Genomic DNA, 17509 nt, shown 5'->3' with positions numbered 1-17509 from the left:
CCACCATCAACAACAGGTAGGAAAAAAATTACCCGTAAAGTATTTTTTTCTTTTACCCGTGAAATAATTTTACTCAAGATATTTTTCCTTTTTCCTGTGAAGAAGAACACCCTAATATTTTTTATTCTACTTAAATAATTGTTTTCTGGTGGGGCCAGTAAGATTTTCTTTAATTAAGATAATATTTCTTTCTGGTGGACCTGGAAGATCTTATTTCCTATTGGTTCAAATTTTCTTAAAACAATTTATTCGTCTAAATCTAAAATCCTAACTCCTCCCCTCACACTCATACAATAGAACTTCGATATATTAATTCTCGATAAATTAATTATTCATTAAACTAATAAATTTTGTTAATCCCAACTAGGTTTGTACAAACTAAATTTTAATCCGATAAATTAATTATTTCCTTAGAATAATAATTTTTTTTAGTCTCAATGCTATTAATTTATGTAAGTTTTACGGTGTATTGATGTATTGATAGGTCGATCACGAGCATGCCGGACCTTGTTCCGCCAGAAGTCGGGTTGTATTTCTTCTTTTATATTGTACTGAAATGTAATTGTAGTGTGATCAATGTGGGTAATTATGTCCGATTGACAGAAATATATCGAACCAGTGGTCTTTTGATTTATTAATGGAATCAGTCAGCTATGCCTTAGTTCAAATGATTCGTTCAAATTGGTAGGTTTCACTCGTTAATATTATTGTTATCATTAGGCGCTGGGCTGTTGAATTAATTAATTAATGTTACGCCCATGGGTGGGAGTCCATTCCTCCTCTTCCTCTACCACGACCAACCCCTGTTGTTTCATTACTACTTTTCCTTCTTCTTCTTCTTCTTCTTCTTCTTCTTCTTCTTCTTCATCCTCTTCAGCTAGTCAAATCCGTGTATCAATGGCTGCTGCTTCCTCTATTCGAATTGGTATTGTTGGAGACGTTGTAAGTATTCTATCTCGGTTTAACGAAATGATTTTATTTTTCCAAGGAATTTCAACTTATTATCTTCTCTACGGAATTTTCTCGGAAGCATGATGATTGGGACCTCCAAGAAGATACAAAAGCCCTCCAGTTTTTACAGGTGTTATTAATATTTTATTTTATTTTTGTTTTGATCAATCAGCTGGGAATTATTTTTTTTTCACTCTTAATTATCTACTTTGTCAAAACTACATAATAATCAATCAATCAATCAATCAATCAATATGAGACTTGACTATAATATCGTTTCAGATTGTTGTTTCCATAGTCTACATATCAGTATCATAGTTGTTAGGATTTCCCCGATTTCCTCTTCAGTCCATTTTTGTTACCATGTATGTCACCCTTGTTTCGCAGCCACAATCTTAGATTCTCAATTAATTCATCAATATTACATTTACTTTAATCTAAATTTGTGATTTCTTATTTGAATCAGCCAGATAAGGAATGTGGTAATAAGAATCTGTATTTGTTTCTCAGTAGTTTCATTAAGTGATTTTGCTCAGCTACAAACTTCCCTAACATGGTTTTATGTTGTATGCCAACTGCAGCCTGATTTGGTATTATTTACAGGCAAGTTTTTCTATTTCTATATACCCACCTCATCTAAATGCTTGGAAGGTTGCCAATTTGGTTCACTTCCATGTTATCTATCTTATCGTACTTTTGTTTTCCTCTGGTGTGCCTTTGTATACATACTCGTAGACTGTTGCAATAATCTCATTGACTTGGCTCTCTGCTTGATCAGGTGATTTCGGGAATGAGAATGTTGAACTTGTTAAAAGCGTTTCGGAGCTTAAACTTCCAAAAGCTGTTATATTGGGGAACCACGATTGTTGGACTACCCAACAGTTTTCACAAAAGTAAGCTGAAATGCTACGAGTCCGTTGATGTTTGCAAATACTGATTGGCTCATCAGATAAGCTCTCTTCCAAGAGTTTGTTCTGCTCAGGTCTGATTTGAATCGTTACATTTTCTGTATTGAACAGGAAGAAAGACCGTGTCCAACTTCAGCTGGAATGGTGAGTTTATTTCTGTTCGACATCTGAACCATGCTAAGCCTGTTTTGTTCACTACTTTCCTTGCAATTGTTTAATCAAATGATCATATAAGCTGATGTAGGTCATGGTAATCTTAGTAGGTGAATCAGAACTGTTTCGGAAACCAGGTTTGAATGTCACCGTGATGTTTCTTCCTAGCGTTTCTCTTCACCATTTTATACCATACCCATACAGCCGAATTGATGGCCTTGTGGTGATACTAAAGGGATGTCTCTTTAAGTTTTAAAGGTATGGAGAGGATACCTTGTAGTGATATTAATTACCTTGGGAAGACAAAGAAAATGGACTAAAGATACAAGAGTAGTGTGTGCTTTTAGGTACAATTTTCGGGAAGACATTAAAAGGAATAACATGGTTAGTTATGAGCAAATTTATAGCTGATTACCTTTTATAATCTAAGAGATAGAGAAGTTTGTTGTTTTGCTTGTTGCGTGTCAGAGTTTTAACTTTCTGACAGCAGTTACCATAAATTTGACGAAATAGTTGATAAGTGCTTTTCCTTGGTGACCAGTCTTGGAGAGGAGCATGTGGGTTACCGTCGTTTAGACTTTCCTAATTTAAAGCTGAGTGTCGTTGGTGGGCGCCCGTTTTCTCATGGGGGTAATAGAATCTTTCGGGAAAAACTTCTATCTTCGAGGTTGGTCTTATTCTCATTTTCTGCATTGATGAATTTTACCCCGGGTACTCACGAGTACAGTTTTGGGTGTTGCACAATGTGTTGATGGTAGTGCAGTTCCTCTTTGAAATACTTAAGCCAAAATTAGGATACTTCAAGATCTAAGCTACCTTCCTTTATTCTGGTTTTTATAATTTTTGATGACTTCCTTATAAGATGGATTAGGGGTTAATTTTCTTTAGCTGAAAACTATTTCGTGTTTGAGAAAATGGCTACAGTCAAGCTTCCTTTTATCAGATGAAAAATGTAGGTCTAAGTGTTTTATTTCTTATCACTCCGTAAATAGGATGTTGGCATTAATGCACACAACCATGCTGAATAAACTTACTAGTCGAATTCAATTCTAAATGAATGATGTCATATAATTTTCCCATGTTTTTTAAACCCTTTGAGAAATGTGTACCTAAATGAAACCTTTTCAGATATGGAGTCCAAGATATGAACGGAAGTGCCAAAAAAATATGTAAAGCGTCCGTAGGAACACCAGAGGGTCATTCCATTGTACTTCTGGCACATAATGGACCTACAGGTATATTTGTCATTTCGTCCTACTTATTGATTTGTACTCGCTACTCGGATGTAGTTGTACTAAAACTCAACTTCTGCTCTCCTTTCTTGTTTTATATGTTGCAGGTTTGGGATCTGAGAAGAATGATATATGTGGAAGAGATTGGGTACATCAAGGGGGTGACCATGGTGATCCAGGTAAACAAACTTAAATCATGAAATATTTCCCACGTTATGTTACAGAATATTTCTGTTTAATAGGAGTCATGAATTTTATTAATATGATGATGATTTAGTGTCATATGTATGACTTGGTACAGATCTGGAGCAAGCTATATCCAACATGAAAGAAACTACCAAATTCCCTATCCCCTTGGTTGTCTTTGGCCATATGCATAAAGAATTGGCATCAAGAAACGGACGTCTTCGCAAAATGATTGTAGTTGGAGCGGACAATACTATCTACTTGAATGGAGCAATTGTACCTAGGGTGAAAAAACTATTTCATGAACAACAAACTGGTACTGGAAGCTCCTCCACTGAAGGCGCACCCGTTTCTCTTGCGCTCGAGCCTAGTGGTACAGTTCGAGGTTTTACGCTAGTTGAGATTAATGACGGAAAGCTTGATAAGATAGCTGAGACTTGGGTTTCCATTATTGGGGATGAAATCAAGATCGAGGAAGAGCTCATACTATTTCAAAGTGGTATGCGAGCTTCTTCATTGTAGTTTTCAACGTCCCTTGTCTCAGTTTTTCTGTCTGTCCCTTATCCCAGTGTTTCTGTCTCATTTGGACGTTTAATAAAATGAAAAAATAAATCAACATCACTACATCTCTGTGGATTTTCTCTAGCATATATAGGGAAACTGCAGACGTATGCCTACTTTGCATACGTGCAGTGCTGCTAAGAGCTGGCCATTTAAATAGGACCTATTATTTTATTTTATTTGAAAGGGTAAGCTTATATTAAAATGAAAAAATATTTACAAGAGGAGGCCACAGTTTACATGCATCACTGTTTCCCAATTATACAAGATTTTGAGTAACAGAAACCCCTTTAAAAACATCCTTTCACTAAGCCAAAGAATGATAGAATGTTTCATCAACAAGATAACTTCCTCCGCTGTCATTTCTCTTCCACCAAAAACTCTTTTATTTCTGGCATTCCACAAATACCACTGCACAACATAAATCACCTTCCACCATACTTCTTTACTCTTACCTTTTAGATTGTTCATTCTCCAAGCTTCAAAATTAGCTTTCACAGAACTTGGAAACACCCAAGAGATTCTAATTCTAAATGCTATAACAAAATGAGACCATACCTCAAATGCAAAAGAACAACACACAAAGATATAATCTGTAGTTTCCTCTTCTTTCTAACAAAAAGGACAATTAACATCTTGAATATCCATCCCTCTATGCCTAAGCATTGACAAAGTAGGTGATGAATTATGAAAAGTAGCCCAACACATAAAACTCACCTTTGAGGGATCCCATTCTCCCATAGAAATTTATTGAAATCACAAATTGTATCATCCTGCACCAGCTGCTCATAACATTTCTTGACTGTAAAATCACTCATAATTTCCACAGAATCCCCTTCCTCCACCAATCCATGAACTGGCCCCATCTCATTGCACAACAAATCCCATTCCATCTGTTCCTGTAGAAATAGCCTTCTTCTAAAATTACAATACAATCTACCATCCTCCACCATGTCAGCAATTGAAGCATTTTTCATAATACACACTTTAAACACTGCAGGATACCTATTCTTCAAAGGACCAGTAGAAGTCCAATTATCAAACCAAAATCTAACTGACTTCCCATTATTCAGCTTACACCTTACATGTTCTTCCATAAACTCAGTTGACTTCAAAATACCCTTCCAAAAACTTCTCCCTTGAGCAGAACTATCATCTGTTGGAAGACAATCCTCCAAGTTATCCTTAAGCTTCTCTTGAACCACTTTCCTCCACAAGGCCTTCTTATCTCTAGCATACTTCCAGATCCATTTTGCTTTTAAAGCTTTGCTTGTATTCCTTAAATCTTTGACGCCTAATCCTTCCAACTTCTTTGGCTACAAATATTAAGCCAAGACACCCAACACATTTTCCTTTTATCTTCATTTGAGTCCCACGGAAACCTTCTCATCAACTGATTTAATTTCTTCTCCACACTAACAGGCATATGAATAAGAGAAAGAACATAAATAGGAAAGCTTGCCAAACAGCTTCTTATAGGAACTAATCTTCCAGCTTTAGATAAAAATTTCTTCTTCCATGAAGATAACTTCACTTCCATTCTCTTAATTACCTCATCCCATACTGATGTGCACCTTACTGTGGCTCCAATTGGCAGACCCAAGTATTTAATTGGAAATTTCTCCACCCTGCAACCCAACTCCATTGCTGAAGACCCCACAACATCATCTACACCAACACTCATTAAAGTACTTTTCTCCAAATTCAGCTTCATACCTGTGAGTAACTCAAAACAATTTAAAATAAGAAACAATCTTCTAATTTCATCCTCAGTAGCATCCGCAAACAATAAAGTATCATTTGCAAATTGCAAATGAGGAATCATAGTACCACCTTCTACCACCTGGAAACCATGAATTTGATTCCTCAGAACTGTATCATCCACCAACTTAGAAAGAATATCCACCACAAGTATAAACAAAAATGAAGATAGAGAATCTCTCTACCTTATCCCTTTGTTGGTCTAAGTTTCTCAATTGAGGACCTATTATTATTATTGGTACATATACATATGATGCATCAACTATAGATGGAGAAGAAGAAAGATAAATATGTGTACATAAGCTGTAAATAGTCGGCATTTGAGTTGGTATTTGCCGGTCTGAAATGGGAGTTTGAGTAACAGAGAAGCGAATGGTAGACCGAAATTGGAACCATCAAAATATAATTTAGTCATTGGATGTTGTTTTTGGCCCACTCAGGTTTTAAGAACCCCACACCCCTGCCAAATCCTGTGTTGGGGAGAAGGTGGACCAAATTGATCCGCTTCTATTGGTCCATCCCTAGCACTGCCGAGTCAAGTAAAAGCAAAAAATAGAAGGATCAGGATCCTGTAACAAAAGGTTTTGACAAATCCTTTTGAAAAAACTTACTATCCGTCAGATTCTATATATCTAACTGTCCAAATAGTCTATGATGTGGAAATACAACTAACTTCATTACTTGTTTGGCTTAGGTTAACTAAGTTATGTATAAATCAAAATTCGTATTTTACTAGAAATCAAAAATCCTACTTGATCAAAATTGATGGGATATTTTGACTTTGGGTCACAACAAAGTCACCCGAGTTGCATTTGGGTCACAAATAAATTTTAACTAGAGTTTGGGTCACATGACCGTCATTGACCGTTTTGACCGTTAGGAAAATAATAATTTTTTTAATTAATTTGTATTTAGTTAACCCCGTTAGTAGCCGTTTGCATCTACTGGTCTGAATCGATCAATAAATCACATCTAACGGGCGTGGTAGTGGAGCAAAAGTCTCATTCAGGCCTTTCCGCAAGTACATTGTGTGCAAAAAACTGATGATCCAGTTTTTAGCTTGATGTTGATTTCCTAAACCCATTTTACCTCCTTCCCTGCACCAAATTCAAATCCGATGACAAACCAAACATTTTTGACCATTCACAGGCCCTAGACACTCCGTTAACTACCATCTTTTGTCTCCTAAATGAATGTCAATAGCACCACGTAGGTATTCATTTTTTTTTAAATTCCCCAAATATGATGAACCCTAAATTCAATTTTGAGTTTTCATGTTTCAAAACCAAAAAAATGGACCTTAGCTTCGTCTTTTCTTTTTAGATCTTCAAAACGAATTACTTCAATGTTGCAGTCAATTTCTATAATTTATATATTGGCCTTGAAGATGCTCACGAAGTAGAAGATTATTAATATGAGAAGGAGGAAGTCTGAATCAAAGGTTAAAGCTCGTATAATGGCTAGACATTATGAAGCTCAGGTGGGTTTCATGTGCTTACTGCTTTCCACGAACCATTGGTTAGTCTTCCTAACTTCGAAACCTTCCTGGAAGATTAACTCAAATTAATACACATAAAACCTTATACATTCAGTCATTCCTCACCATGAAAAGATACTGCAATCGTTTCCTCACTAAAACTTGATTGTTCTCTCTGTTTTCTTTTGTTACTTTCTAATAGAGAATGAGATGCCCGGAATACAGAACAAGCTGATGATGTTATGTTTAACAGAGTATAAAAGGGTAGAGTTAGTAAATAGATTGATCCCTAGGTTTTAATCGGTCATTTCCTTATTTAACTGAATTTCCTCACTAACCCCGTTAGTGGCCGTTGCATCCTGTGACCCAAACTCTAATTAAAATTTATTTATGATCCAAATACAACTATGGTCACTTTGTTGTGACCCAAAATCAAAATATCCCAAATTGATTGGAAATCAAAATTATACTCTCTCCATTAATCATAATGTTTGATTATTAATTAAATCCTAATTATAAAGATGTATATTCTTTGTCTTTTTATGTTTTTCCATGCAAGAATCAAAATCATGTAGAGGTCAGAGAACCACTTAATCCCGTTTGAGACCATCAAACAAACTTTGATTATCTCCATATCATTATGTATCTTTTCCATGAGAACATCTTCGACTTGATTTGCAGACCCTATTGTAGAACCAGCAATGGATGACAGATCAATACATCGCTGTGTAACTTAAACAGGGATGAAGAGAAAATCTCCCGTACTTGATATTGCTTTCTTACAATTTTTCTATGCAACCAAACAAGTCATAGGGTTAGTTCCACAGCCACGTCATGGACTATTTGGATCATTAGATGTATAAAATCTGACGGATATGGTGTTTTTTCAAAAGGGTTTGTCAAAACCTTTTGTTACAGGATCCCGACCCAAAAGAGAATCCACCAAAAGATGTATAGTAGAAACTCTTTAAATTAATAGCCCTTGAACCAGAGAAATCTATTAATTTAGAGAGATTATTAATTTAGCGAGTTAAATTTTAGCTTGTGCAAGCCTAGTTGGGTCATCAAATGTTATTATTTTAAAGAGATAATTAATTTAACGAGTATTAATTTAAAGAGTTTCTACTGTACAATGGTTGTACTGTTCTTTAAATTTGAACAGTACACTTTCTTGTTCATTAACTTTAAGCAGTACATTAATTGTGGTCCTCTATAGACGTCTGCACAATCAATCCTTCTTCCATTTCGTTTCAAAATCCATAAACATGTGATCATTTCTTTCGTCGAATTTGTCTCCAGGTTGAGGTATCTGAATTCTAGGGTTTTGATACAATTATTTCACTTTATTTTTTCAAAAAGAGGCATATGCCTCAAAGATATTGATAGTATTTTATCGAGATAGGGATATGTTATATGAACGAGTTGAGAATTTGAAATTCATAAATTAGAATTTAAACATGGATCTCATGTCATTATGATCTCTGATCGAGTGTGTAGCCTCAATCACATCGCCAGTTCCACTAGAGATCGTTGCAAAATTTGTGAGAGAGTATTTGTGATCGCTGCTGGGGGTGATTGTCCCGCTTCTTGCATGACCTCTGCCAACTTCTGGCCTCCTTTTTTACGGGTTGCTACGTTATACGTCGCCTCGAGATGGTTTAGCCTTGCTTGTAATGCATCATCGATATCCCTCGTTTGGACTTCATTTTCCCCGCAGGAGTCCCCGCTTGGATAAACTAGAAACCTCATGTCGACGATATCGTGATCGTCCTGAATCCTCATCAAATTGTTCATCGAGCGTTGTGTACTTATTTCGGTTGAACTCTCTCCTCGTCGTCTCCCTTTGCGTGGGATTTCCTCCCGACGTCCTTTTGGACTGGTCAGGAATTCGGACTACGTCCTCCTTCTGTTTTTAGACACATTTATGTCTGGGATTAACGTCAGACAACCCTTCCGAGTGGCTACTTCCATAGACTCGGACCCCCTTTCTCCTTCGTGGGGATTGATCCTCGGAAGCCTCGTTTAAGGTATCCGGCAGAATGATGTGGGCTTCATCTTCTAATTTCTCCAGGGGTTTTCCTATTCGGGGGCGTCCTACGGAACAGTAGATGACTCCTCGTTTTTCTCCTGGTGCCTTAACCTTCTATTTTTCTTTTTCAATCTCATCTTTCGTCGTTCTAACTTTCTCATTTGTTCTTCTTGCGCCTTTTGAGATTTCATGATGGCCTCGTGGGTGGAAATATTGTTATCATGACTAGAGGAGTCCTCTTTTCGCGTCGTTGTGTTAACTACCGTGTTCAGTAGTCCTCCATTTTAAGTTAGGTGAATTTAATCCCGATCCTTGGATGAGGCATCTTTTTCGTCGATTTAGTCCTTCATAATACAGTAGAAACTCTTTAAATTAATACTCGTTAAATTAATTATTTCTTTAAAATAATAACATTTGATGATCCCAACTAGGCGTGCACAAGCTAAAATTTAACTCGCTAAATTAATAATCTCTCTAAATTAATGGATTTCTATGGTCCCAGGACTATTAATTTAAAGAGTTTCTATTGTATTGGTTATCGGGCTGTCATTCTCCTGGACAGATATTGTTTGCCTGATCCTCTCCATGGTTCGTGCGAGCATATCGTCCCGTCACCATCGTCTTTCCTACCAGAGACACAATGATACTCAAGTTGTCTTTTTTCGATCAAGCTACCTCCTCCTGCACGTCATACTTTTAATGGGTAAAAATCAGTTTTGTCTATTGAGTACTTTTTTCCATTTTTTGAAATGTTTCTCAACGCCTACAAAATTTTATTTTCAATATTTTTATGGTTGATGTGAGTGATGATATATTCTTTAATCTTTCTTCCTTGTTTAAATATGAGTTTCTAAAAGGGATTTTGGGTTGTTACGAGTTTTAAGATGCGAGAATACCTCAAAAGTCCTTTAACCTTGGCATCTATTCAACTGTCGTAGCATGTCTTTATTCTACGAAGTCTAATTGGTTAGATCTCTTCAAAATCAATCATGGAGGAGGTTTTGTGAACCTCTGCAAGAAGTCAATGCCATCTATGATGTTCTAACCATAAACTCTCGTGAACATCTTTAGGAAGGTGATAAAATGACTTTAAAGGATTAAATCGAGAAGAACAAGCGATGCTTTAGATCGAATACTTTTGAAGGATCTATAGGAATTTGAAGCCGTAAAATCATGTAAATATTGCTGTGTCCGAGATCAACTCGTTAAGTTTTGGAGAAATAAACAAAAAAAGAAAGAATTTCTCTTAGAATATTTTTGAAACCTTTTCAAGGGAGGTAGAGGAAATATTTACACCTCCCTGTTTCTAGTGCCAAAATGTAGTTGTATAATTCTGTCTAACCACATCCATGAAGATCTAAATACTAATAAAATATACACATTCAAGATTCAAAGTAAATACTAGATATAAAGAACGTGAAACTACGTACGAATACAATTATGTAACGTGGTTCGGTCTTGTAGACCTACATCCACAGTGAAGAAACTGTATCTTATTTACGAGGGTCTTACCCTTTGGTGAGGTACAAATATCTCTCAAACTTCCAACTCTCTTTTTCCATAATTCTCTTTTTAATTCTAATATCATTCAATATTACATGTCAATTTCCTTCTACATGGACGGGAATTTATGAGAAAAGTATATTTGTATAGAAATGAAATGATGCTTTCGGGCTTGTGAAGACATGTAAATCTCTTCGTCGCTTGGACCGGCTCTTTATTATTCCCCATCAAAGTATATCGTATTGCTTCTTCTTCGGGTCTTACCGTCTTGCTCCTTATTCGGGCAGCACCATTTATCGCCCTTCGTATGAGTTTTTGACACGATGTACTTTCGTCTACAGATGTATCGCATCTCTTCAGTTTCTTATTAAATGCAATATTCTTCTTTTATACTTGACCGTCAGTATGATTTGACCATACCTTACACGCGTCCTTCATGAGGAGAAACGGTAGATATCTTTGGTTCTGGTGTAATCACCTTTTGGGCCCTTATTCGGTGTATCTTTCACACCTTCTTATTATGTGATCACCTCATGTGAATGATTACATGTGACTATCGAGTATATGGATTATGTTCACCCGTGGATTGAACATGGATGTTGAGTTCAGACATAGTAGATGAATATCTAGTTCTTTTGGTTACTGAAGTTCAGTTATGTCTATGAACGGCTATCTCTTTTTTTAATACAATAAAAATAATTAGCTAAATTAAAAGATATTCATACATTGAATAGCCGTGATACTTAATATCCAAATTATCTAGCTAGTATATTTTAATTTTTGATGTTCAAGAGAAGTTAATTGCTGTCTTTATCAATCGGATGTTAACCCACAAATATTTTCTTTTTGAATTTTGGTTGACCTAATATGAGCGATTAGTTCTTCATGGTAATAAAAAAATTCAAATCAAACTTGAACAACAACTTCATTATATAATCACACATTCATCAAAACACAATTAGGTTTGAATAACTAGATGAAAAAAAGGATTTGAGGTGGCTCGGTTGGGGAAGAAAACGGCGGTAAGAAAAGAATAGAGTGTGATTTCTAATTTAAAAACAATGTCAAAAAAAGGATTTGATTGTGGGGTGGAAAAAAGACGTGTACAGTATAAAAACAATGTCAAAATCTAAAAAAAAAAGTAGGATTTAGGAACTTTAAAATTATCTGGATGGTACTTAGGATTATTGGGGATGAAAATTAATGTACATGGAAAATAAAGAAAACAGGGGTAGGAAATATGTAAGACCATGTGTAAAGGAAATATTCTTGCAGTATTGTCAGGACCTGTAATGTTTTGTTGTCAATATGAATTGCTACCTCCTCCTGCACGTCATACTTTTAATGGGTAAAAATCAGTTTTGTCTATTGAGTACTTTTTTCCATTTTTTGAAATGTTTCTCAACGCCTACAAAATTTTATTTTCAATATTTTTATGGTTGATGTGAGTGATGATATATTCTTTAATCTTTCTTCCTTGTTTAAATATGAGTTTCTAAAAGGGATTTTGGGTTGTTACGAGTTTTAAGATGCGAGAATACCTCAAAAGTCCTTTAACCTTGGCATCTATTCAACTGTCGTAGCATGTCTTTATTCTACGAAGTCTAATTGGTTAGATCTCTTCAAAATCAATCATGGAGGAGGTTTTGTGAACCTCTACAAGAAGTCAATGCCATCTATGATGTTCTAACCATCAACTCTCGTGAACATCTTTAGGAAGGTGATAAAATGACTTTAAAGGATTAAATCGAGAAGAACAAGCGATATTGCTTTAGATCGAATACTTTTGAAGGATCTATAGGAATTTGAAGCCGTAAAATCATGTAAATATTGCTGTGTCCGAGATCAACTCGTTAAGTTTTGGAGAAATAAACAAAAAAAGAAAGAATTTCTCTTAGAATATTTTTGAAACCTTTTCAAGGGAGGTAGAGGAAATATTTACACCTCCCTGTTTCTAGTGCCAAAATGTAGATGTATAATTCTGTCTAACCACATCCATGAAGATCTAAATACTAATAAAATATACACATTCAAGATTCAAAGTAAATACTAGATATAAAGAACGTGAAACTACGTACGAATACAATTATGTAACGTGGTTCGGTCTTGTAGACCTACATCCACAGTGAAGAAACTGTATCTTATTTACGAGGGTCTTACCCTTTGGTGAGGTACAAATATCTCTCAAACTTCCAACTCTCTTTTTCCATAATTCTCTTTTTAATTCTAATATCATTCAATATTACATGTCAATTTCCTTCTACATGGACGGGAATTTATGAGAAAAGTATATTTGTATAGAAATGAAATGATGCTTTCGGGCTTGTGAAGACATGTAAATCTCTTCGTCGCTTGGACCGGCTCTTTATTATTCCCCATCAAAGTATATCGTATTGCTTCTTCTTCGGGTCTTACCGTCTTGCTCCTTATTCGGGCAGCACCATTTATCGCCCTTCGTATGAGTTTTTGACACGATGTACTTTCGTCTACAGATGTATCGCATCTCTTCAGTTTCTTATTAAATGCAATATTCTTCTTTTATACTTGACCGTCAGTATGATTTGACCATACCTTACACGCGTCCTTCATGAGGAGAAACGGTAGATATCTTTGGTTCTGGTGTAATCACCTTTTGGGCCCTTATTCGGTGTATCTTTCACACCTTCTTATTATGTGATCACCTCATGTGAATGATTACATGTGACTATCGAGTATATGGATTATGTTCACACGTGGATTGAACATGGATGTTGAGTTCAGACATAGTAGATGAATATCTAGTTCTTTTGGTTACTGAAGTTCAGTTATGTCTATGAACGGCTATCTCTTTTTTTAATACAATAAAAGTAATTAGCTAAATTAAAAGATATTCATACATTGAATAGCCGTGATACTTAATAGCCAAATTATCTAGCTAGTATATTTTAATTTTTGATGTTCAAGAGAAGTTAATTGCTGTCTTTATCAATCGGATGTTAACCCACAAATATTTTCTTTTTGAATTTTGGTTGACCTAATATGAGCGATTAGTTCTTCATGGTAATAAAAAAATTCAAATCAAACTTGAACAACAACTTCATTATATAATCACACATTCATCAAAACACAATTAGGTTTGAATAACTAGATGAAAAAAAGGATTTGAGGTGGCTCGGTTGGGGAAGAAAACGGCGGTAAGAAAAGAATAGAGTGTGATTTCTAATTTAAAAACAATGTCAAAAAAAGGATTTGATTGTGGGGTGGAAAAAAGACGTGTACAGTATAAAAACAATGTCAAAATCTAAAAAAAAAAGTAGGATTTAGGAACTTTAAAATTATCTGGATGGTACTTAGGATTATTGGGGATGAAAATTAATGTACATGGAAAATAAAGAAAACAGGGGTAGGAAATATGTAAGACCATGTGTAAAGGAAATATTCTTGCAGTATTGTCAGGACCTGTAATGTTTTGTTGTTAATATGAATTGTTATGGGAAATAAGATTTTCCACGTGTGGTATATAGGATACACTCCATCATTTATATCTATATGAATTCAGCTTTTATGCTTATTAGGTGTGGAACAACCCGACATCAATATAGCTATGTAGGTGTGGAAAAACTCGGTAACACTAATATATATTGTTTGAAGAAGGAGTTTGTCCATATACATTGTTTGTGCATTTCCAGTGACTTAGTCACTTTGACGTATGGGAAAACATGAATTGTTTTCCAAATCTTGCTCATGATTTCTTTAAAGTGAAATGTTATTCCTGCTGGGCACCCCTTCTAAGGATGATGTGATCACCCATTCCCACTTTCAGTTTCAGTTTCAGAGACAGATCAGATTTGCGCAGCGAAAGCTTCGAGGAGTTGACTCCGTTAATTAGTTAACTTCTGATATGTGTATTATGTTGTTTATTTTATTTGCAAACCAAATGACTATTGTATATGTATCATTTGAGAGAAGTTATTGTATATATATTCCTGAGCGGGGCTAGTATTGGGTTAAGTTCTATAGCAGGTTTTCTAATTGAATGTTTAAGTAAATATTTTAGATCCCTAGTGCCTCTTTGTTTAGTTAATCTCTTGGATTAGTTAGCTGCTAGCTTTGGGGGCGCTACACAAATTATATTTTTATACTTTCCTGAATCTCTCTTGTAGAGAATTTTAAAGATCTTTGATAGAGAAAATCTGCTAAAGAACCAAAACATTGGATCTAATATCTCTGTTAGTAACAATCAATCCTCGAAAGAATCAAGTATGAACCTAACTGAGAAACGTTCTCAAGAGGATAAAATACTTGTTGGAAAAGAGATTGACTCAAAAATTGTGCTCCTAACGCAATAAATTAAGGACGTTTTATTGAAAGATGAATCTGATCTTGATACATTATCTTTTTGTTAAGAAAAAGGTAATGAAGAAATCCAGTGTTTCAAGTGTCATAGATTCAGACATATGGCAAAAATTATCTATCTGAAAATCTCATAATGCAATAAGGCTTACATCTCTACTCTAGATGATATCACTGAGGACAAAACCCTGTGAAGGAGTATCTAGCGTTGTAACGCACTTCTTTCCAAATCTAACCGTGATGTATCATGTGAGTCTGATCAACTCCTGAAAAACTGTTTAGAAAAACTTGTGTGGGGAATTAATGAAAATCAACGACTATGTCTAGAACTTAAAAACCTTATGAAACCCTTGTCAGATAAAACTCAAGAGGTAAAGTCTGAGCAAGAAAAATTGGTTGACAAACCAAAAGGGTCAGAAGCTATTTTTTCTGATACCATGTTAAGTTCTTTATGTGGAGAAAATAACCAAACTGCAATCTTGTATGGAAATCTCCAACAAAATAAATTCATCAAGGCACTTCGCAAAGGGATAAAGATTCTGAAGGCTGGTGAGTTTATTAGATCTCAAAAGATGTTGCAGACTCTTGCAATAACAAGAGAAATAAAAACACAAAGTAACACAACCTATTTTTTTTATAAATCATCTTAAGGATGTCTTTGTTACCAATGATGAGATTAATCCTCACCTCAACATACACCGATTGTGTTGAATATTGCGTCCTCACTTATTTCTCAAATTTATTTTATTTTTTTGTGAGGAGGCATAAAATTGGGCAGGAGTTACAAGACTGTTCTTTTGGAAGGTAGAAATAATCTTATGATCGATATCTTTCACTTTTAGGATAAATATTTTCGGTTTCCGTAAACCAAACAATATCATTCCTTGATTTTATTCTATTATATAGATGTACATATATGTTCTTCTAGCCTGAAAGAAGACTACCTAATCAATGGAGAAATCAGTGAAAGATGGGTCGTCTCTTGATGATTTAGCACTTTGTGCATCAGTTATAACTGAAACTCATGATGTCTCTTAACATGATAATGTCCGAGATTCTCTAAGAAAACATATTGTTGCTGTTAAAAGTTGTATTAGACACCATGAAATAATGATAAAGGATTCAAAAGAAACACTAGCTGATCTTCACTCTCAACTATTTAAGTTGAACAAATCCTCTACTGGAAAAGGAAGAGCTCAGGGGACCTTGAGTCCAAGATTCGAAAGCGATCTTCACAAGATGCGCAATTAAAGAAAATAAACATTAGTATTTGATTTATTTCGATTATTGTATAAGTTCTATTTTGAATAAAATTATCATTATTTATGAATAAAGTTATTATTTTATAATTTTTCTTGTGATAGTTTCCGATTTCATAGCATGTGCTTGAATGTCTATATTTTGCTATATGTTTCGTTCTATGAGATGTCTGATTCCGGTTTTCAAAAACTTGATATTAGATCTCATATGTTGTTAACCCTTATGGTTTTTGTGACTTTTTGATTTAGCGGGATTGAGTTCAAGCCCTTGTTGGCAGGCTTTATCAAAAGATAATAAGGAGTTCTGATTGAAACTCATATTTTAAAAAGTCACAATATATTGAATCAATTTATTTTTACATGAGTTGTATTTAGCATAAAAGCATACGTGTTTCGGGTTTTCAACTTTTACTATTGACGCATTAGTTAAAACCGATTCAACCTTTATCTGGAAAATGTTGCTTTTTGTTGTTGTTCTTTTGTTCGTGCGAGAGGATGACAACGCAATGGGGGAGAGTTCTAACTTGAACTTCCGCTTAATGATATATCTTTCTGGGGATAATATGATGCGGAATCTAAGGTAATGAATTTGTTAGTTAATCGTTTTCCTGTTTAAGAAAATCCTTTTTATATTGTATGTATTTTTCTTTTGCTTAACAAAATTTTGGTACAATTGATATGATTTCCATTATGCTTGTATGGATGTGTGTGTGTGTGTGTGTGATTCAATTGTTTTCGGTTAAGAAAAACTGTGTAAATTTATTTGATTTAGTGTTTGATATCTTCTTTATTGTTTGGTATCAAGTGTTTTTGATTAACGAAATTTCGGTGCAATTGCGGTGCTATAATGTCTATGCTTATTTCAATTGCCTCCGGTTAAGAGAAATAATTATGCAAGTTAATTTATTTTGGTTTGTATGTGTTGTTTATGGCTTAACAAAATAAGGGATAATTTGTTTAGTCCAATTCGATTCCGGATAAGAGAAAATAGGTTTATTATCTTAGTTATACTTATCAAATTAAAGGATTCGGTTATTCAAGTCTAATCGAATTCCTTGACAAGAAACACTAGTTAACTAACCTAGTACTTGTCTTGTCTAAAGTGGAAGGTCTAAGTTATTTTTTGAATAATTAGAACCTGATGAGAAAAATAAAGT

At 34.8% G+C, this 17509-nt stretch overlaps 1 protein-coding gene across 2 annotated transcripts; it reads left to right on the top strand.

Moving 5' to 3' along the window:
* Positions 1–623: 623 nt before the first annotated feature.
* On the top strand, positions 624–4058 carry LOC113322879. Of its 2 annotated transcripts, XM_026571062.1 has the most exons (9): positions 625–942; positions 1031–1081; positions 1533–1554; positions 1730–1844; positions 1971–2003; positions 2554–2679; positions 3141–3247; positions 3352–3423; positions 3546–4058. In XM_026571062.1, the coding sequence occupies exons 1-9, from the start codon at positions 748–750 to the stop codon at positions 3950–3952; spliced, it is 1128 nt and encodes a 375-aa protein (XP_026426847.1). In that variant the 5' UTR covers positions 625–747; the 3' UTR covers positions 3953–4058. The 2 variants fall into 2 exon arrangements, with proteins under 2 accessions (XP_026426848.1, XP_026426847.1); XM_026571063.1 differs by lacking the exon at positions 1031–1081 and having other exon boundaries at positions 624–942.
* The last annotated feature ends 13451 nt before the right edge of the window (positions 4059–17509 follow it).

This window comes from Papaver somniferum, chromosome 11 (genome assembly GCF_003573695.1).
Source record: "Papaver somniferum cultivar HN1 chromosome 11, ASM357369v1, whole genome shotgun sequence".
Classification (NCBI taxonomy): Eukaryota; Viridiplantae; Streptophyta; class Magnoliopsida; order Ranunculales; family Papaveraceae; genus Papaver; species Papaver somniferum.
Note: the sequence above shows the minus strand (reverse complement) of the source record. Positions and strands in the feature narration are given on the sequence as shown.